This window comes from Aptenodytes forsteri, unplaced genomic scaffold (assembly GCF_000699145.1).
Source record: "Aptenodytes forsteri isolate BGI_AS27 unplaced genomic scaffold, ASM69914v1 Scaffold98, whole genome shotgun sequence".
Taxonomy (NCBI): Eukaryota; Metazoa; Chordata; class Aves; order Sphenisciformes; family Spheniscidae; genus Aptenodytes; species Aptenodytes forsteri.
The window spans coordinates 496,303-519,242 of NW_008795130.1; the positions used below are offsets into that span (position 1 = coordinate 496,303).

Consider the following 22,940-nt stretch of genomic DNA (forward strand, 5'->3'; position numbering starts at 1 on the left):
GGGGGAGTGAGCGAGCGGCTGTGTGGTGCTCAGTTGCCGACTGAGGTTAAACCACGACAATGTTGTAGCTTTATTTTTAATTCAGAACTTCTTAATTTTTCCATGATCTGTGAGTAATTGTTCTGATACTGTTTATCATACAGGTATATTTATGAAATAACACGGTGGGTGGGTAAGATGAGCGGGTGAGAAGGAATGCTCAGTAGCTAGCAGAAGTCTCTGCATACTTAGGTTTTTTCTTTGCCTCTTAGGCATACAAGAATGTTTACAATGTTTATTTCTTAGTGGAAACCCAATAGTTTTTTGTAATTCAAGTTACACCATTCCTACTCCTTGTTTCATAGAGTCGTAGAATCATGGAATGGTTTGGGTTGGAAGGGACCTTTAAAGACGATCTAGTCCAACCGCCCTGTTGTGGGCAGGGACACCTTTCACTAGACCAGGTTGCTCAAAGCCCCATCCAACCTGACCTTGAACACTTCCAGGGATGAGGCATTAGATGGCTCAACTTCTCTGGCAACCTGTTCCAGTGTCTCCCCATCCTCATCGTAAAAAAATTTCTTCCTTATATGTGATATAAATCTACGCTCTTTTAGTTTAAAACCATTACTCCTTGTTCTGTCGCTACAGGCCTTGGTAAAAAGTCGTTCTCCATCTTTCTTTTAAGTCCCCTTTAAGTTTTGAAAGACTGCAATAAGGTGTCCCAGGAGCTCCTCTTCTCCAGGCTGAACAAACCCAACTCTCACAGCCTTTCTTCATAGCAGAGGTGTTCCATCCCTCTGACTGTTTTTGTGGCCCTCCTCTGGACCTGCTCTAATGGGTCCATGTCTTTCTTGTACTGGGACCCCAGAACTGGATGCAATACTCCAGGGCGGTCTCATGAGAATGAATTAGAGGGGGCAAATCACCTCTCTCGCCCTGCTGGGCACCCTTCTTTTGATGCAGCTCAGGATGCGATTGGCTTTCTGGGCTGCAAGTGCACATTGGCAGCTCATGTCCAGTTTTTCATCCACCAGTCCTTCCCTGCAGGGCTGCTCTCAATCCATTCGTCACTCAGTCTGTATTGATACTGGTGATTGCCCTGACCCAGTTGCAGGGCCTCGCACTTGTCCTTATTGAACTTCATGATGTTCATGTGCACCAACTCCTCAAGCCTGTCAAGGTCCCTCTGGATGGCATACCTTCCCTCTAGCAAATCAACTGCACCACTCATCTTGGTGTTATCTGTAAACTTGCTGAGGGTGCACTCACTACCACTGTCTGTGTCATTAGCAAAGATATTGAACAGTACCGATCCCAATACACATCCTGGAGGGGCACCACTTGTTACCGATCTCCATTTGGACATTGAGCCATTAACTGCAACTCTTTGGATTCAGTCATTCAGCCAGTTCCTTATCCATCGAATAGTCCATCCATCAAATCCATATTGCTCCAGTTTAGAGATAAGGATGTTGTGTGGGACCGTGTCAAAGGCCTTACAGAAGTCAAAATAGAGGATATCGGTTTCTCTTGCCTTGTCCACCAGCACAGTCAGTCCATCATAGAATGCCACCAGATTAGTCAGGCACTGTTTGCCCTTTGTGAAGCCATGTTGACTTTCTCTCATCACCTGCCTGTCATCCATATGCCTTGACATAGCTTCCAGAAGGATCTGTTCCATGATATTTAATTTCTGTCAGCATTGGAGAAGTCTGTTTCTGTATTTAGCAATGATAGCACAAAGCAGTTCATCTTTTTATACTTGCAAATATCAAGCTGAGGTTTGAATAAAGCTTACTTTTGGAGATATTTGAAATACACTTCAGTCATCAGCTGTGGAATTATCTTCATCAAAATCATATTGGAGAAGGAAGGGTTTCTATTATTGTTTGCTTCTCTTTGTAGAGCTTCCAGTTAGCTCACCGATATGCCATGCAGTTTTGAAAACACTACAGCGCTGGGAACAAGTTCTTCTCCGACGTCTTGAGCTATATGGGGGTCCACCTCAACATTATATTTCAGTTCATGCTTCTGAAGATGCCCTAGCTGCTGGTCCTGCATTGCTTCGTCATAAAACTTTACTTGAGCCTACAAACACTCCATTCAGGTGGGTCTAATTTCTGTAAACACTGGCTCTAATATCTTCAGTATACATGAAGCATTATGTTGTTAGTACATGTGATAGACCATAATCTTGATAACTATATAATGCCAGTTTCTAGATTTGCTCTAATCCATTGTGAAATTGTGGGTACACATCAGAATTCATGCATCTCTGGTCCAAAGCAAGGTCAGGAAAAACAATCAGAAGTTTCTAATTTTTTTAAGTTCTTTTATTGAAGTTTAACATACTGATTTTGAGTGTCTCTGTGGAAAAACTATGGTTGACAATAAAATAAAGAATAACAAATTTGCCCTGAGAGATAATTAAGTATGAGTGACAATGAATTAAATAATTGCCCCACCTTTGGAGGGAATAAAATTTTGTTGTTATCATTTCTTTTCCTAAAATCAGAGAAGGAATATTTACTATTTATAATATTCGCATAGTTATGACTCCACATAATTGCATGTTCAGCCAGAAAAGTGTTCTCAGTTTCTTAAATTGTCACTTTTTAAATAGATTTCTGCCTTTTTAATCTTACTATCATCTGTGGTTGCAGAATCAACAGAAAGTCTGTCTTTTTGTTGTAAAATACCTCAGAATTGTCACGGTTTTAGTAACTGGAGTTGATTAAAAAGGAACAGCTTTACATGTATCTGCTGCCTGGCACTGTTTTTAAATTATGATTTAAGGTGATTTAGGGTTTGATGGTTTTTGGCCTGCCATAAGCAGCTATTTTTGTATTTACAAGTTTTGCTTGAGCATACAGTTTCTAGGGATAAGCATTAGCATTTATGAGATCTGATTCTACAATCCTTCCAATGTTGTTACTGAAAAGTCACGGTTATTTCAGAGATGTTACGCAGCTGATGATGTGTTCCTAGCAGGAAGTGTTAGTCATTCATTGTCCATGTGATAGAAGCACTCATTAGCAATAAACAGAGATGATCCGTATTGTAAAGAATGAGGTGGACTAATAAATAATCTGTATGCTGACCTTACTGTTGTGTAATCTCTTAAAGAGATTTTTCTCATTTGTCCCAAGATAGGAGGTGAAAATGCTACAAGTTCTTCTTCCTTTTGCACCTCCTCTCACATGTAGGTTTGTCAGGAAGATGGTACCAGAATGCTTCTGAATAGGTCTTGTACAGTGTTTAGAGAGCTGTAGTTCTGCTTCAGTGCTTCTCCTGACTATGGTTTGATTAGAATATAGGGTATTGCAGTCTAAGTATGAGCATGATGTAAATATTCGTTTTAACTTTGTTCTGTAGATCTAACAGTCATGTTGCACTATCTGTGAAGAGGCTCTGGCAGTACTTGGTTAAACAGGAAGAAGTCCAGGAAACCTTTATCAGAAATATTTTTACAAAGAAGCGATGCCTAAACGAGGTTGGTGTGGTATATAAAATGCATAAAATGTTGCAGGTCAATCTATGAGCTTTCACTTAAGTTATTTGATTGGCTTGTTTACTTTCTAGAGCATGAATGGATAATATACTTGGCTATGACTCTAAATCTGCAGTATTTCACATTAAAAAATCTTTGTCCATTGTTTCATTGAAAACAAAAGTAATCAGTCTTTGACTGTAGACTGACAACTAACACCACTTAGCTACAGTCAGCCTCTTAGTTAAGATCACTATAAAAGCTGCCTCAAAAGAATGACAACCTTTACAATTTCAAAGTTTAAAACTGGTAACCTAATCAGTCAAAGTTCTAAAAGTTTGAGTTTGTCCCTACCATAGTCATCCTGAGTTTCTATCCACTGGTTTCTATCATGTTATGATTCAATTTTAATAAGAAAAATGGTCATACGACAGTTAATATTTCTGTCCCTGATAACTTGTCCCAGTGTCTAGCTGGATTCCAGGTTCCAGATTCAGTTAAATGTTTTAAAGTTGTGGTTCTGTAATGGAGTTTTGGGCTGGTGTTTTCTCCTTCTTTAGTTGCTCCTTTTCTTTCTTACTCACACCGACTCCCAATAATTCAAAAGAATCACTTGCATTATAGAAAAACTGTGGAGTAGCAGAAACAGGAGAAGGAAGCAGATCTGAACAAATGAAACATGCAGGAGAAAGAGTATTCATGACTAGTAAAGCCATGGCAGTGAAGAGTTCTATATGAGCTAATCTTTGTTCTGTCACAACTCGAATATTAGCTTGTTTGAGTATTTGTGCCTAATTGTGTTCACTACAGACTGCAGTTAAAAGGAAAATTGTTCCTTTTGTCTTGTCCTTTGAAGATGCACCATTTCTGATCATGTCTTATGTTAATGCAGCCATGTTGCTATGCTGCATGGAAATGTATTTAGGAATATTTTAGATGTGCATTACGTGTTTCCAAGTAGGATCATTGACAGCCTTACACCGCATAGGAGTGTTAGCTTTATTTTGTATCCTTTTGTTACTGTTAAAATACCAATGGAGATAGCTTATTTTCCAAGAAATTTGACTTTTGAGATGGACAAGATGAAGTGTCTTCTGTACTGAATATAGAGTTTAGAATTTGATAATTACTGTTAATACATAAAATACGTATGTGTGTGTGTGCGCAAACATGCTGTTGTGTTTCCATTGTTCTATGTAGGGATAAACAACAAGGAATTAAGGATTTCCTTGATACCTTGCATGTTATGTCTTATCTTTATTCTTTGTTCTGTGGTTGTTCTTTCCTTGGTGAAGTCATTAGAGGAGCACAATGAAACCATGAAAAATTCTGTGGTGGAGGAGTCCATCGTCAATAAGGTACACAGCAGTAATGCTCAAATTAATTAGACCTTACATCATTATGAAATATTTCCTCTTTGAAATGGTGCTGATCTCCCTTAAAAAAATCTTTGCTGACACACCAAATAAACTTAAAAATTCAGTTTTGCAAGCGATTGAGTTAAATTAGTCTTATAATAGAGCCTATCAGAAACTAAATGTATCTTAGAAAGCTGAATTAAACAACCAGGTAAGAAAAATATGTATTATCAAATTCCATAGCTATGCCAAGTGAAGAGCTGAGGTTGAGATTTGCCCAAGTGACAAAAATTCAGTAGTACTATGGGAATACAGTATATACTGGAGCTTTCACCAGTAGGAGATGGCTATAATAGTTGTCTATAAATGAAGGTGGTTAACTGAAGTTAGAGCAGTTTGTTAGCATGATACCGAAAATTTTTGCTGAGCCTTAGTTTTAACATAGAATCATAGAATCATTAAGGTTGGAAAAGACCTCTAAGGTCATCGAGTCCAACCGTCAAGTTAACACCACCATGCTCACTAAACCATGTCCCTAAGCGCCTCATCTACATGTCTTTTAAATACCTCCAGGGATGGGGACTCAACCACTTCCCTGGGCAGCCTGTTCCAATGTTTAAACACTCTTTCAGTAAAGACATTTTTCCTCATGTCCAATCTAAACCTCCCCGGCACAACTTGAGGCCATTTCCTCTTGACCTATTGCTGGTTACTTGGGAGAAGGGACCGACCCCCACCTCACTACAACCTCCTTGCAGGTAGTTGTAGAGAGTGATGAGATCTCCCCTGAGCCTCCTTTTCTCCAGGCTAAACAACCCCAGTTCCCTCAGCCGCTCCTCATAAGACTTGTTCTCCAGACCCCTCACCAGCCTCGTTGCCCTTCTCTGGACACGCTCCAGCACCTCAACGTCCTTCTTGTAGTGAGGGGCCCAAAACTGAACACAGTATTTGAGCTGCGGCCTCACCAGTGCCGAGTCCAGGGGCACGATCGCTTCCCTACTCCTGCTGGCCACACTATTTCTGATACAAGCCAGGATGCTATTGGCCTTCTTGGCCACCTGGGCACACTGCTGGCTCATGTTCATCTGGCTGTCAACCAGCACCCCCAGGTCCTTTTGCCCCAGGCAGCTTCCCAGCCACTCTTCCCCAAGCCTGTACCGCTGCATGGGGTTGTTGTGGCCGAAGTGCAGGACCTGGCACTTGGCCTTGTTGAATCTCATACAGCTGGCCTCGGCCCATCGATCCAGCCTGTCCAGGTCCCTCTGCAGAGCCTTCCTACCCTCGAGCAGATCAACACTCCTGCCCACCTTGGTGTCGTCTGCGAACTGACTGAGGGTGCACTCAATCCTCTCATCCAGATCATTGATAAAGATATTGAACAAGACCAGCCCCAGTACTGAGCCCTGGGGAACACCGCTCGTGACCGGCCGCCAACTGGATGTAACTCCATTCACCACAACTCTCTGGGCCCGGCTGTCCAGCCAGTTTTTGACCCAGCGCAGGGTACACCTGTCTAAGCCGTGAGCCGCCAGCTTCTCTAGGAGAATGCTGTGGGAGACAGTGTCAAAGGCCTTGCTGAAGTCCAGGTAGACCACATCCACAGCCTTTCCCTCATCCACTAGGCGGGTCAACTGGTCATAGAAGGAGACCAGGTTAGTCAAGCAGGACCTGCCTCTCATGAACCCGTGCTGGCTGGGCCTGATCCCCTGGTTGTTCCGCACATGCCTTGTGAGCGCCCTCAAGATGAACGGCTCCATAATCTTCCCCAGCACTGAGGTCAGACTGACAGGCCTGTAGTTCCCCGGATCCTCCTTCCGGCCCTTCTTGTAGATGGGCGTCACATCGGCAAGCCTCCAGTCAAAACATGGTGACAAATGAACCCATATAGCAACTTTATTGAAAGATTGGTATGAGAGACTAAAAAGTTATAATACTATGCCTAGAAATGCAAATAAATACTGTATTCTTCAGATGTTCTTTTACAAAACTAGTGAGAAGACAGAAATGAGAACACCCTGTGATGCCCTTGGACTACCTTATTGTTATTAATTATGCGATAAAGCAGTATTAGCAAGTAGGTAATTGGAACTGACTGGGGAAAAAATCTTAATTTCATGTGGGTTTGTTCACCACACAACGCAGATCATATTTTTGTAGCTGTTTGTTGCTGCAGTTTTGTGCAGTTTTACATACGTAAGATCACTGGAGTATCAATTTTGTTTTAATCTTAAAAAAGGTATTATACTTCACGGTGTATAACAGCTACAGACTTTTCAGACTTTGAAAAAGACTGTTTGCAGTTTTTTGACAGCACCATCTTACTGTTTTTCAACTAAAATATCCTTGTTTAAATCTTTCAAAGACCAGATAATTAAGAAATTGAAGGGGAGAGGCTGGGAAATGGTGGTTCCAGAATAATTCTTTGTGTTTTGAAGAAAATACAGAATTTTACATTTGTAATTCAGGTTTGAATTTTTGTGTTACCATTTGTTTGGCAATGTTGGGTTTTTTAACTGTAAAATTATTTTGTAACTACAACAGACTGGAGTCTGTAATTTATCAGTTTAATACTTGCAATGCTGAGCTCTTTAATTTTGAACAGGAGTACTACAGTGCTGATAGAGTTTAGAATTTTGTTGTGTGGTGGCATATACCTGGATGCATTTCTAAAATACAAAAAGGTAGACAAGATTCAAATACAACATTAGATCACATTGCGGGGCAGGGGGAAGAAAATGTGATAGTGAAAAGTTTGTGGTACTGGTAATGTGCAGGATTCCAGATTTATTTAATTGTGGAGAATGGTGAATAGATAAGCTGACAAAGTTCAAATGTATTTTCCTGCTCAGGATCCTGTCTGTACGTACCTTTGGACTATTTCATCAGTTTCAGTGGTGAAAAGTGTTTGCTAAGAGCATGAAAAGACTTAACAAATTTTTTTAAGAACAAAACATCAAGACTCAATTTTTTTATTATCAACACCCCCAAGTATGCACATAGCCTTGCTGGTTTTCAGCATCCCTGAAAAATTTGAGAATGAACACAGTACTGTGACTTCTGTGACAAATTACGCTTTCTGTGTTGCTGTGGTAATCTCAACATGGCAGTGGGAAGCTAGATTATTACACACGAAACAGGTTTACCCTAATTATTACAGGTTATATTTGTCATATTTTCTTGGAATTAAAACTGAGAAAAAAAATTACATGGAATTTCATACAATCCAGTGTTTGGTCTCTGTATTTCCAGTAAAAAGCAGTGTTGCATAGAAGTTTGCATTTAAGTATGCTTTACTTTTTAAATACAGATAGAAACAGATTTGGGATACCCAGGAGGCAAGGCAAGAATAATCCATAAAGAGTCTGACATCATTACTGCTTTTGCAGTCAATAAGGTGAGTATAAAGGAGGTAGGATAATCTAATTGTGTTGTACTTCCACCTGATAAACAGGTGGTAGTCCCATTGTGAATGGGTGAGAGATCCTTTGCCAGCCATCCTGCTACAGCTTGAACTCTCAGTGCTCCCTTCTCTAAAGCACTTCATAATTATCTTTTCATAATTAAACAGTTCTACTGCAAATTGTCTTTTTTTCTATTGTGCAATGGATTGAGGGAAGGTGTGGTGGTCTCTACTGTTTCTTTAAGCTTGTGTGTAGGAATATTTTTCCTTCTCTGTCGAAGACAATCAGGAAGTCATCTTTTCTTCTCCTGTTCAACCATTTAAGCCTTAAGAAGCAGAGGAGGAGAACTTGGTTGCAAGCATTGTAGTATAGTTACTTCTTGTTTATCCTGTGAGGAAAGCAAGGAGAAACTAGAGCTGCTTGAGAGGTATAAAATACAAATACTGTGTGATGCTATCCCAGATGCAAATAAACTTTTAGAAGGGAAATGTCAGGTTTAGACAGTTTAAGTATATAGATTTGCAGCCATAAATGTTTGGGTTTTGTAAATTGATTAAGTGCATGTTTTTGTGAACAACTGTACCATAAGGAGAGAAAATTAAAAAAGCACCTTTTTGAGTATTCCTTTTGTATCTGCCTTTGTGTGTGTTTGTGACTTTTTTGCAGGCAAATCGGAACTGCATTGCAATAGCATCGAGTCATGACATTCAAGAATTAGATGTTTCTGCGATTTTAGCTACACAAATCTATACCTGGGTTGATGATGATGTGGAAATAGAAAATAAAGGGTATACTTTCTATGTTTCCAGTATCACAGTTTGACTGTGTATAAATCAGTGTAAGAAAGCACAATATTTTATGTTGTTGTTTGGAATCTAACTTATAATATTGTTTCGTTTATAGGGCTGATGATTTCTTAGTTATACATGCTCGTGATGATCTGGTAAATGTTCAGGGAACCACTCCTTATACTCATAGTAATCCCGGCACACCTATCAATATGCCTTGGCTTGGTAGTACACAAACTGGCAGGGGTGCATCTGTGGTAAGTCGCTTGTCAAAGATTAGCCTTATGTACTCTATCTACTTCTCTCCTTTTGTCTGTTCAGTGTTGCTGGTTATATTTTACAATTAGCATGTAAGTAAATGTAGTTTTTCTGTGTAATCAAGACAAGCTGGAATTTTTTATAATCATTAGATTAATAGGTTAAAATACTGCACAGAATTTAAGGTACACCAACTAAGCAAGCAAAGTTTTTAGTCAAGCCATATATGCTTTCTATACTTAAGATACATCATTTAAAAATAAAGAGTAAGGATTCAGGTAAGAAGTTGCAGCTTTGTTCTTTGACTTGAAGCCAAATGCTGTATCTAAAAAGTATATATTCAGGAGATTTCAGGGTATAAATTCATAACAACTGGGTAGAAATATTTGTGTGAAATATCGAGATAGCTTTTATTTTAAGCACAATCTTAAGTTTCATTCTGAGTTCCAGACTATTCCAGCTTTTATTTAAAAGTAAATATCAACTTCTGCTCTGGTACAAAGTACCATTGTAGTGCACTGTATATTAGTACGAGCCTGTATTAGAGAAAGGACAGTGAATGAACTCCTAAAGCAGATTTCACTGGCAGGACAGAGGCTTCAAATGAAATGGATTAAGCTCTGGAAACTGAGCAACTTAAACTTGGGGAAAAATGGGGATTCTTGGTTTCATAAGAAAAATGAGGAAGACAGTCCTGCAGAAATAGGACCAACTACAAACATGATGCATAGTTTGAACTACAAGTCACACTGATGTGTGACTGTTTATCTCCACAGCTGTTGTCAGCTCTGTCTTCTTTGAAGTGCTGCACAGTTTTGCCATAACTCTGCTTGGTAGCATTATTAAATACCTCACTTCTGAAGATCGTGTTTTAGTGAAACTGATTATGTCCTCTGTTCGGCATTTCTGAAATACGCTAGCGTGGGGGACACCCAGTAAAGTGTGACTATGTCCACATGAGCAAATTGATCCTTCTGATCACAGAGGTGACACCTGCACAAGGGTAACTCTTACTTTTAGAAAGATTCTGTGTCTGGAGTGAAGCTTGGCACTGAGCAAAAAGCTACTAGCTCAAATTTAATTCAGATCAAATGATAATTCTAGTCTGGCCATTGACATACCTACCTTAGTTCCTATGCAGCACAGATGCTCTCTAATAACGCAGATCTGTTGAGTAGTTAGCTGGGAGGTGCTTATTTGGACCCACTTAACTGGACTGAAATGGTCATACAAGACACCCATACCTCTCAGCCTATCTGCACATAGATGTGGAGTTTTCCTGGATAACTGAATGCATTAAGTCTTGTGATTTGGCTGCACTTTGTGGTGTTTAACAGCTCTGAGCAAGTCGATAAGTGGTGGCAGAGTGAAAGAACCATATGTTAATTCGTATTGCAGTTGATTTTTGAAAATATTTGATGATTAGGCGGAGTAAATAAGGAATGAGCATTATAAGAACGATAATGTTATCCACACATGGAAGTGGGTATTGTGCCAATACCTACACCTCTTCCTTCTATTTAGGAACTACTGATCCTAGTTGCCAGTTTTGCAGCTCTGGTATCACAATCAGGTCTCTTCTGCAAATATTCTTTGAATGACTTTGCCACTTTCTCCTCTCACTTCCATTTTTATATATATATATGTATGTATAGAGTTTGTGTGTGTTTGTGTATTTCTCAACAAAGAAATTACATAATCTATTAATGTAAACTATTCTTATGACTTCTTAGTTTATATGTAGTAAAACTTTCTAACCTGAAGATATATGTCTGTTTGTTGAATGCGTTTGCTGTTAAACTTTGGACCTAAATTTTATTTGGCATACTATTTGACTGTGGCAGAGTAGAGGACCAACCACAGCACACAACGACACCTGCCTACTAGGGAGGGGAGACAAAGGTACTGAATGAAGGACAAAGTAAATGAAGGAAGATATAGGGATTCTTGGGAGAAAATAGTATTACTGTGGAAGGACTCGAATCTGGAGGAAAACCAGCTTCACCAAAATCTTTCTGTTGCTACTATTTGTTACTTTGTTCCTTCAGATACTGCTTTCAATCCTTGTTCCCATCTTTGCTTTTCCATAATTTGCAGCCCATTTAGTAGATATAGTCCACTGTTCTTTACCATTACTGGCTTTTCAGTCTTGTTGTCTTTGCTTCACTTCCATGAACAGGGGAAACTATTTGCCTTATGATACTCAGGCAGTTAATGTTTTATTAGCCCTAAGGGTTTTTTGTTACTCTTCTTCACTGTTTCTTGTTATGCAGTTCATACAAGGTAAGTAAGGAGGCTCACCACCAGATCCTTCAGTACAGTATGTTTACACAGTTCTTACAGGAGGTGTTTCTAAGAAAGCACTGAAGTAAATAGTATGTACTGTCAGCTTTGAAACCCAGGTAATGTTCAACAGCTTGTCTTCCAAACCAGTATGATTGACACCAATATTCACCAGTTTAATAACTGGTGGATCGGATTTTAAGCTTTTTAGTTCTTCAGTCTTACTGTACATTAGGCATAAAGCACCCAATTCTTCAACAAAGTAATGGGTGTTCTAGCCATCAGCTATTGTTAAGGGGAAACTAGCAGTATCAAATATCAGTTACATTGGTAATGGAAGTATTTGCATTTGATAATGATACTTAGCTTCTAAATCAGAGAAGCTGCACCAGAGATTTATGTTAGCTTAGTCTTTCAAAGGCACGTTTCTGTAAGCATGCGTTTTTCCAAAGCATAATCCAGTAGGGGTCAGGAGATCATGATGCATGCTTATCTGTTGAATGAAGGAATATGATTTCCATTGACTTCTGGGTAAAAGTTGGTAGCTATAAAACACAACACAGCTCTTCATTTTGGTGAAGAAATAGAATGAGCATGAATAATTTTTTCTTTCACTTACACAGAGAGATAAATTGTAAGTTTAGAGAGCAAAGTATTGCAATTATTTACTGATTGGTATATGCACTAATGTTTGAAGAATATCATCCTCTGTTGTCTTGTCCTAAATCTTACAAGGTATATATTGTTTTATTCACCAATGTTTTACCAAACCGTTGAGCTTTTTTCCTTGTCATTTAAAGTACTTACAGAAAAAAAGGAAAATATTTATTTGAAAATCTTATTTTTTTATCTTCAGGAAAGTGTTTTGAAATAAACTTGGGTAACCGAGAGTCATAAGGCTTTCTCTTCAACAAATAATAAAGCTTTGAGAAAAGAAAGATCTAAATCTGCTTCCAAAATGTAGTCAACAGGGTTGCAATTACTCCACTAATCCAAACCCCGTGAAACTTTAACAAGAAAATAAATTATTTCCCTTCCAGGTGTTTTTCCTCCTTTTTGTTTGCAAACTGAAAATTTGGAGAACATTGCTTTTCAACTCTTTGGATCATATTTAGTAAAATGAAGCAAGTGAAAATTTGTAATTCATATGTTCTTCAAATGTAGTCAACAGGGTTGCAATTACTCCACTAATCCAAACCCCGTGAAACTTTAACAAGAAAATAAATTATTTCCCTTCCAGGTGTTTTTCCTCCTTTTTGTTTGCAAACTGAAAATTTGGAGAACATTGCTTTTCAACTCTTTGGATCATATTTAGTAAAATGAAGCAAGTGAAAATTTGTAATTCATATGTTCTTCCAGTTGACACCCTGATATGGTTGGAGGCTGAGGAGAATAGCATACTTAAAATACTTGATTCACTATCTACTGTTTCGGTGACAAAGCAGTAGCAAAATACTGTACAAAATTATAGCAGTTAAGTCATGGTTGGACTCGATGATCTTAAAGGACTTTTCCAACCTAAATGATTCCATGAAAGTAGTTCAGTGCCAGCTTGCTGCTGATGTGTAGTAAGTGGTAAGCTGCTGTGTTGAAAGTGTATGCTCTGGCAACAAACTTTTGTTTGTGTTACCATTTAAAGTTAACACCTGGCATGAATATAAACTTATGCCCTCTTCTCTCAAATGTTCAGGTAAATAATACATTCATGAGCAAACTGAATCCAACAATTTTCTGAGGAAAGACAGTCCTCAAAGTAGCCAGATGCTTTTGAGAACTAATAGGGAATAAAAGAATGAAAACTTAACTTTGATGTACATTAATAGAAGGAAAAGAAGGGAAGATACAGATGCATTTCCCTGATGAAAATCCCTACCATTTTTTTTCCAGTTGTGGTGTTGTGGGTTGGACTTACGATTTCATTAGATGGGGTCTTTATCTGAATTGTCTAATGTCTCCAGTCCTCTTCATATATTGAACTCTTCCCAGTTAGGAATTAATCAACTAAGAAAAACAGCATTCTTGGTAATGTACCTTGCTCAAAGCAAAGTTTGAAATTTAGGAACAAAAGTGCTGCTGAAAATCCATTGGATGTGTATTTGCAAAATTACAAACGCTTTTGAAGATTTACCGGTTGCGAGGTATATTGCTTATTCTGGATGGCCACAAATAATCACTTTTCAATCAGTGACAATAAATTAACTAGACTTGAAAATAAATATATTCCTTCCTATTTTTTACTTCTGTTAAAGTTTGTTTACCTCTTTCTTTACATGCTTCTGCCTCTCTCTTGCTTATCTTACAATATTCAGGAATATTCCAATAAATTTAATGGAATCAGAAAGGAATTGGCAAGAAAAGAGGTAAGACTGCAGTCTAAGGAGTGTTTATATTTGGATCCATAAATCTCTGAAGCAAAAAGTTAATATTTACCTAGATGTATAAAGCTGCAAAAGTATTAACATCTACACTAGTCTTGGAAGAAACTGACTTCTATCTGAATTTCTAAACCCAGTACTTACTTTCAGTAGGAATTTTGATAGGAAACAACTCTCTGTGATCACTGATTATTCCAGTTCAGTAAGTTTTTGGTTAATAGTATTGTTTAATTATTTTCTATTATTTTGTATATTGAACAGATGCTCAAGAAGGCTATTAATAATGTCAGAAGAATGGCTTCTCATCCAACATTACCATATTGTAAGTTCAGTTTTGTTAAAAAAAGAAAAAAGTTACCTTAAGTTTATATATTTACTTATTGGCCCTGTTTCTTAATATGTTGCTATTTTGTACTAGCACAGCAATCTATTATGTTTTAAAAGTTGCTTATAAGCCCTATTTTACTGAAACTATTTTGTTTCAAAAAAAAAAATACTGTGGGATATAGAATAGCCCTTAGAAACAGTGATATTTTTTTAATACCAAAAAGTACTGTATTTCCGTTTTATTTGTGACTTGGATGAAAGATAGCAGGGAAAAAAATGCATTATTATCTCCAAGTAAATAGCTTCCTATTTCAGTACCATCTAAATACAGTTCTTAAATAATGAGTAAGTACAGTTCAATAAGGTTTGAATAGCATGGGTTTGAGTTTCAGTGGTACCCACTATTCCTATGGTATGCCAGGTACTATGGCGCATACTGTGGCACTAGTTATTTTGAGGATGTTGTGAGCTGGTATGAGATTTCTTAAGATTTTGGAAGAAACCTTCCTGCTCAACTGCTACAACGCCTGTGAAAAGTCATGTAAATATTTTCTGTTGCAGACCTGACAGGTGCTCAAGACGGTAGTGTAAGAATGTTTGAATGGGGTCATGCACAGCAAATCACATGTTTTCGGTCTGGTGGCAACTCAAGGGTAACTCGAATGAGATTCAATTACCAAGGAAATAAGGTAACTGGCAAATGCCTTCTGTACTTACCCTCTTCTCCCCTCCCCCCCCAACATAATTGTAAACTAGCAGACACATCACATTCTTCAAATCTAAAGTAGTTTCTCTGAATTGTGGATAACTTCTCTGTAATACATACATATGTATTTACAATTAATATTACCTTTTTTCAGTTTGGAATTGTTGATGCTGATGGATGTATAAGTTTATATCAAACAAATTGGAAATGTTGCCCACTTACTGGAACTTCACCTAAACCATATTTGGTGAGCTGAAAACTAAATTTGCTTCCATAAACTTGCGTTGTGCTCTCTTTCCTTCCTCCTTTAGAATAGTTAGGAGAGGGCAGGGATTGTGCTGATAACCAGTATTAATCAAGATTTAATAATATATTGTTGCCATCCTGTGATCCGTATGAGAAGTTCTTAAATCTTAATCATACTTACTAAGTTAGAGAGTAGAAAATACAATGTTAGATCTGAAATAACTTTAATGTTCTTTGAGACTTGTCGATAATTGTCAATTGTTAATTAATTGCCAATAATGCAGGACTGGGAAGTATACTTCTGTGAAAAATTAAGAGTATCAGAATGTATACACATACCTTTATATCCTGTGTTCTTTAAATTGATTTTGAAACAGCTCACCTTCTTGAGGAAGTTTAAGATTTCATGCTTACACAAAATCCGGTTTTTTTTTAATTAATAATTTCTAAACTGCAATTTTTCAGACCTGGCAGTGTCATAACAAAACAGCCAATGACTTTGTTTTCATCAGTTCGTCATCTTTGATAGCCACAGCAGGATTGTCTTCCGACAACAGGTAAGAACTGCTGTGATCATGCATAAAAATGAAGTGGTGCCATGTTTTCTCTCCTTCCCTTCCCCCCGCCTTCTTTTTGATGATTCTCCTCAAGCAGTTTAAGAGCAACATGTGTACTTCTGGTCTCTTTCGTTGTGGGAGGGGGAGAGAAGCAATGTTTGCAACTAAATTTCATGTGCCTATTAAAGGAGGTTCCATAGGGAAGCACAGATCCTCTATTCATACTCCATATGAGGTGGGGAAGTGGAGAGGGAGGTGCTGATCTCTCCTCCCTGGTATCCAGTGACAGGACATGTGGGAATGGTTCAGAGCTGCATCAGGGGAGGTTCAGACTTGACATTAGGAAGCATTTCTTTACCGAGAGGGTGGTCAAACACTGGAACAGGCTTCCTAAAGAGGTGGTCGGTGCCCCAAGTTTGTCAGTGTTTAAGGGGCATTTGGACAGTGCCCTTAATGACATGCTTTAACTTTTGATCAGCCCTGAATTGGTCAGGCAGTTGGACTAGATGATCATTGTAGGTCCTTCTAACTGAAAACTATTCTATTCATACGAGCCTGTTTTAAATTACTTTTATAGACATAGGGAGTTGTGCATAGCTCTTCATTTCACACTTATTTTTTTAAGTAAGTTTTGATCAAGAAATAGCAAAACCTGCTAACATTCAGGTGAATTCAGCTACAAAAGATTGTAATCTCAATATGAATCCTTTATGAGAATAATCAGTCATAGAATGATTGTGTAGAGGGCATGTTCTTATAGTATATGTATAACTATGAAAGTAATTTGGGGTCTGCTCAAAAGTAATCATTGAAAGTCTGTTTACAGTGCTTTTATGCCTAAAACAATCTTTTTAAGGTTCAGATGACTTTTCAAGTGTTCAAAATATTTTAGAACATTTCTTGCTGAATTAAAACTTTTTTTCTACAGAAATATTTGTCTTTGGGATACTTTGGTTTCACCTGCAAATAGCTTGGTGCATGGTAAGTAAAATACAACCAGCAAAATATTTGATCACAGTAAAAAATATGTATGTGTGTGTCTTTATGGAAAAGTTATTATGGGAAGTAATTTTAATATTAGCAGTAAAACATCTTTCACTGTCCTGTGTGAGTGCACCAGCAGGAATATAAAAACAGATTTTTGAGAAATGATGCTATATAGTAGATGTGCTATATATAAATGATTGGTTTCATGGACATGAGCACCTTCCTTTGCATACCTTGTAACTTTGCACCACAAGTGCAACCCCTGCCAGCCAGACATCTGTAATTTCTGTTCCTTTTTAAAAGAATCTGAGCAACTCCTGCTTGTATTTACTAGCTTGTTGAGAAGACAATAGCTATAACACTGTCAAAACTACAGTTTTTAGCACTATTATGAGATACGTGTTTGCAGGATATGCATCCACACCCTTAAATTCAAGGTTCCTGTGGCTGTGTCTGTACTCATGAATCGGAGAGGCCCCACTCAAAATTTATCAATTAAGCGTTAGACCAAATAATGGTACTACAAAGATAGCATTGGGCACTTGCAGATACATTATCTATTTGGAGAGTATGAGAAGACATGCTTTTCATGAACTGTTAAATATTTCATTGCCTCTGTGAAAATCCTATCCTCAGAGAAGCCATGATTATAAAATGGTTCTCTGAAGGTATGTATATGAATAAACGCACCCAATTGTCTAGAAAATATTCATTGATTTTTTAATTAAAATATTGAACAAGCAGATGTACAAATAAGATCTCATATAGTAATTTTCAGTTGAACTAAAAGGTGAACTTACTGCTAAATTTGTAAAGTAGTGCATTTTTGCTTTCAAAGATTGTCCAGTCCTATGACACTTTTATTCTATGTATTATGCCAAATACCGTGGAATTTTTTAAATGCTTTCTTTGTGTGTGCGCATGTATAGATATCTACATACAGTATTACAAAAATGCTTTAGAAGAATTATTCCTATAAGTATGCTTTTTGAGATGTAATAAATATTTCTTGGGGTTTCATTAACTTTATTACTAATGTTTTGTTGCAGTGGAAAAGAAATACATTTCAATGTCTGAAATACAGAATTAGGCTCAGAGAGAGGAGTTGTGAACTCCTTGTAATTGAAGTGTGGTGACTACTTAAGTGTATGTATGAGATGCATGGAATTTCTAAACATAAATTTAGAGAGCCCTTTGAACTGCAAGTAGAATATACTACATGCCATGTGTTAGGATTCATAGTGTCTAGTCTCAAACATACTGGCCTTTATTCTGATAATTATAATCTTCATTCACTTCCTCCGCTCATTTGGGGGAGTAGACGTGTCCAAACAAATGTGAAAAGCAGCAAATTAAAAATAAAATAACCAGTGGGAACTTACAAGATATTGGGCAAGTAATTTAGGAGGACATTTCTTATGGGAAACATGCCTTAAAATAATAAGCACTGGAGAGTTTGAAAAGAATCTGTTTCTGGTCAAGGCTTAATAGTTTGTGATTACCCAGGGAGAGAAAGAAGGGTATAATTTTTTTTCATACAGATTGTAACTGCTTAATTTGAGAATAATGCAACTTCAGGATGTCTGATGTGAACCTGGGCTTACATATATATGTATATATATGGTACTGCAATAAATGGACTGGTTGTGGTCAATTGGATTACAGCATCAAAGTCACTGTTGCTACTATCTTGAACCATTAGAGGTTGATGGAAAATTAAAGTTAGTACTGTGAAATTGAAGTTAGTACTGTGTGTTAATTTAAATTACTTTGCTTTGGCTTTCAGCTTTTATCTGTCATGATAGTGGAGCAACTGTGCTAGCATATGCTCCAAAACATCAGCTGTTAATATCTGGAGGCAGAAAAGGCTTTACATGTATAATTGACCTTCGCCAAAAACAGCAGCAACAGTTACTCCAGAGTCATGATTCTCCAGTCAAAGCAATTGCTGTTGATCCTACAGAAGAGTATTTTGTCACAGGATCTGCTGAAGGCAACATAAAGGTATTAATGAGGGGGAGGGAGCAGAGAGATGAAGATGGTAATGATGTGTAAATTCAAAAAGAATCTTGCATAGGTGTGGAATAATCAGATATGTCATACGTTCTGCATTTGTTCTCAACCCTGACTTTCACATTTACTAATTTAATTATGAAATGTTAGTCTTACCTTAGTCCCCGTATATGTTCCTTATTATAGAAAATGAATATTAATGTTCTATAACTGTGTCATTACAGATTGCTACAGATGCTATTAATGCATCTTTTCTTTTACAGTTAGTGTCAGAAAAATGAATGCAAAATGTAGTCCAATTTTTCCATGACTCATTACTGGTGAATTTTAAGATCATGGTAATTATCCTTATAAGAGATTGACATTTTGATGCTTTTTCAGGTATGGAGTCTGTCTACGTTTAATCTTCTTCACACTTTCATCAGTGAGCATGCTCGACAGTCTCTCTTCAGAAACATTGGGACGGGTGTCATGCAAATTGAGACAGGACCAGCAAATCACATATTCTCCTGTGGTGCTGATGGAACAGTAAAGATGAGAATCTTGCCCGACAGATTCAGCCCTTTAAATGATGTGTTAAAAAATGATGTGAAATTTATGATCTAATATTCTTCTCAGAACAGTGTATAACATTCCCCTTCTGCCATCCCTGAAAATATTTTTCCTGGAACTAGCCAACAGAGTAGATACACAATGATAGCTTGTGCCACAAAGATGCTTCCTCCCTGCCTCTCCCCCCCCTCCCATATTTATTACCTGGAGCTTTTAGTCCCTCATGCACTGATGCCTTAAAGATTAACAAGGTCCTTCAGATTTTGATCGTTGCCTAAGATAAAAGCTATATGTGACTCCGAATTATATACTTATAATAATATTAAGATGTTGCTGAAGTGGTTTACTTTTCCTTTTGAGGTAGTCACACTCCCACCTGGAGTGTACCATCTGGGCATGGCATCTGCTTATATTCAACACCTGGCTGCCTCCTAAAAGCAGGTGCATCCAGATGGAAACCTTAGATAATGTTAGCTCTTTCACTGTGGCAACAATAACTGTCTCTCTTCTCAATTTGTTTAGTCAGCTGACAATAAAAATTTATACCTATGTGTAGAAGAGAAACAAAGCCTGTATGAGTAGATACTCCTGGCCATGCAAGCATTCATATAACGAACCACTGTCTGTCTCCATTCCTGGAATGCAGGCTGTTTACCTCTCTGGCTTGCCTGATCTCCTTCCTCTGATCTAGGGTATAAGAAACTGAAGGATGTTCTGTAACTTGTCTTCTGTTCTATAGCTTGAATCACTGCCATCAGGATGGCAGGCTTAACTTTTAAAAAAGAAATATATTTTTAACCCTGAACACTCCCTTTACAAAAATATGTAAATATTAATGGGTATCTTCCTAGTAAAATAGTCAAGATTACGTGTGAAGCTTTAGTCTTGATCAAAATGATACAGGAAGATACTGCTTTAGGATATGGCACTAGAATTTCTTCAAAGAGTATTTATTTACATGTCTGTAGAGGAAAAAAAAAACCTAATTTATTTTTACATTTTTTCCAGTAAGACTTTTATTTAGCCCAAAGATACTCAGTTCATTCTTAGCACTTACGTTCTTGTTTGTCTGCTTTTCCTAAGTACTTTAAAAAAGGAAAAAGGAAAAAAGTTCAACAGCAAAGTACTTTAACACTGTCAGTCTTTGTACTGTATGTTTACATCTGGTGTGAAATGAAAGAAAACAATTTTTAAGGGATAGATGGAATTTTTTTTGCCAAAATATTAAACTGCATAACTTAAATGTTTGACCAAATTATTAATGCACAAAGCCTTTACATTTTTTTTTCAGTCTTCTAAAAACTGTTTCTGTAAGTATTTTGGTTTACTTTTCCTGACTTGAGAGCTTGACAGAGGTTTAATTTGTAAATTAGATGTGAGGCTGGATTACTTGAATGCCAATGATGTACTTTTTGCTAAAAGATATTTTGTGAAATGTAGCACCAAGATTAACTGTAAAATAAACTTGTCAAATTAGGAACTATGGGGATAAATAAAGCATAGCAGAAATGAAGGGCTTGTAAAACGAACTTTGTAACATTCTCAGGATGCTTTTATCTTAAGAATATGAAATTGTTTAAAAAGATTTTGTAAAATGTATTAAGGTCATTTTAAATGTATGTTTCACAAGTTGCAGTGCAAACACTATGAAGGTTTTTATGCACATAACCTGAATTTTCAAATTGTGCAATAAAAAGAATGTGAATATTTTGCCATGAAGAAACATGTGACAGCATTTCAAACTGTTACAGCTGTTCAGTGATTCAATTGTAATTGTTCTTCCACAACACTTACAGATTGAAATCAAAATTGATATCAAAACAGTTTAAGTACAGTGATGGACCAGAAAAGTGACTGACTAAAAGTGACACCACCTTACAAAACAGACTTGCTCAATGCGTATGTCGTATCTGCTCAGTGACAGAGTTTCTAATATTCTTATGAAAGAAGGAAAACAGTGGAGTTAACAGCAGCACACTCCTTGAGAATCAACTGAAACCCTGACTTTGTATCTGCTTATATACATGCATTAGTCTTATGCACCCACTGAACTAACAAAGTTGCATTCAGAAAAGGAAAATGTGCAAAAATCATGGCAACATTATATAATAATGCCCTTGATGTTTTGTTCCTAAATATTTGTATCTCATTAGCTTTAATATTTCAAGCTCAGTTTATTGTACTGGCAATCACAAAAAGCTGTCTTATCTGCGAACTGAGCAAATTTTATATGTAATTTGCAAGACATACAATGTTGTCACTTTTCTGAGTAGAGCTGCACTATGAATAATCCTGGCAAACTTATGCTTATACCAGAAAAGTACTGACTGTGAGCAGGCATTTTCAATAATGTTTATAGTTACCATAAGCTACTCTCCAAACTAAATTATGTAAATTCACAATGTATTTGCCACACCTTCATAATCTTTCCAATAAATCCTGCAGAAACTCAACCTTCGAGAATTCTATGTTGCTGCTACTTCATTTACAAATCAGTTGTTTGCTTGTATAATGTTCATTGATATTTAGCAATTATTGTAAGTCAAATTATCGGTAGCTTTCTTATAATGATGGAATCAAAAGGAGTTAACTTCTGTTGTATCTGAAGCTTTTAAAGGGACACTCTCAACTTCAAATCTAGTCATTGGGGAAAAACTGAACTCAGAACTCTTCCAGCTGTTGCCCATAACAACTTCCACTGACTTTTGTCCTCCAGCAATTAATGCTTCTCCCTGTTGCTGTGCAAGTTATTCAAACAGAAGGGTAATAGTGGCTACCCCGGGTTCTGTGCTTGAAGTAGCCATGTGCACAAATAGAACTTAAAATTTGCATTTACCACTGCTTAATCAACAAAATTACTTAGCTTGTAGTTGATAATGTCCCTTTTAAATATCATAGACTAGCAGTTGTGACTTGTGTTTGTCTATGTAGCAATACATAATGCAATCAGAGTGTGTCATTCTTGTGTTGCTAACTGATTCAGTTACCTCAAACAGATACATGATCCAAGTTCTTTACTGTTACTTTAGTAACTTGTGAGAGTTAAAACTCTGGCCATCTGGGTACTTAAACTGGCTTGCTGTGTGACTTGTAACCAGAAAATTCTTGGCTGACAGCTGATGTTGCAGGATGTTTATGGAGAAAGATGGAGAATGGAATAGACGCAGATTTTGTACCGCACTGCTGTGGCACAAGGTGAGCTTATACGTCTTCTACTGAGTTTTAGGAACCTCGCTACCAGTTACAGGAAATAAACTGTTGAGATACCGTACATTAGGTACCACTCCCTTCCTCTTAACAGCACCCAGTGTTAGATTAGTTGCAATAGGTGTGAAAAAAACCAACAGTGATTAAAAGGAAATAAGCTTGGAGATGATATGTTCTCCAAGGTAGTTTTTTCAGATGTTTATTTTTACTAAAAATAGCAAAACCACCTCTAATGGCAGGTTCAGCACACTGATCAAACTACTTTCTATAAAATAAAGAGATTGATTTACCAAGTTTCTTAGTGTTTCTTATTTCTCACAATTTCTGGCTCTAAAATGTGCATGGTTTTGATCTTTCCTTGTATTAGCTTTTTGATGTTTTGGGGGGTTTTGTGTGGATTTGTTGTTTTT

The 22,940-nt window shown here is 37.3% G+C and overlaps 1 protein-coding gene across 2 annotated transcripts in view; it reads left to right on the plus strand.

Moving 5' to 3' along the window:
- The window catches only part of DMXL1 (Dmx like 1), an 82,715-nt gene extending 59,900 nt beyond the window's left edge, over positions 1-22,815 (plus strand). The window contains exons 32-45 of one of the 2 annotated variants that reach the window (XM_019471756.1): positions 1,888-2,089; positions 3,358-3,475; positions 4,768-4,830; positions 8,138-8,224; positions 8,898-9,019; positions 9,135-9,276; positions 13,870-13,920; positions 14,197-14,257; positions 14,824-14,951; positions 15,123-15,215; positions 15,680-15,771; positions 16,700-16,752; positions 18,545-18,762; positions 19,153-22,815. In XM_019471756.1, coding sequence (XP_019327301.1) covers positions 1,888-2,089; positions 3,358-3,475; positions 4,768-4,830; positions 8,138-8,224; positions 8,898-9,019; positions 9,135-9,276; positions 13,870-13,920; positions 14,197-14,257; positions 14,824-14,951; positions 15,123-15,215; positions 15,680-15,771; positions 16,700-16,752; positions 18,545-18,762; positions 19,153-19,377 — 1,655 coding nt within the window. In that variant the 3' untranslated portion in view covers positions 19,378-22,815. The remainder of the gene's footprint in view (positions 1-1,887; positions 2,090-3,357; positions 3,476-4,767; positions 4,831-8,137; positions 8,225-8,897; positions 9,020-9,134; positions 9,277-13,869; positions 13,921-14,196; positions 14,258-14,823; positions 14,952-15,122; positions 15,216-15,679; positions 15,772-16,699; positions 16,753-18,544; positions 18,763-19,152) is intronic. The other variant, XM_019471755.1, reaches the window with a different exon arrangement.
- Positions 22,816-22,940: the final 125 nt, after the last annotated feature.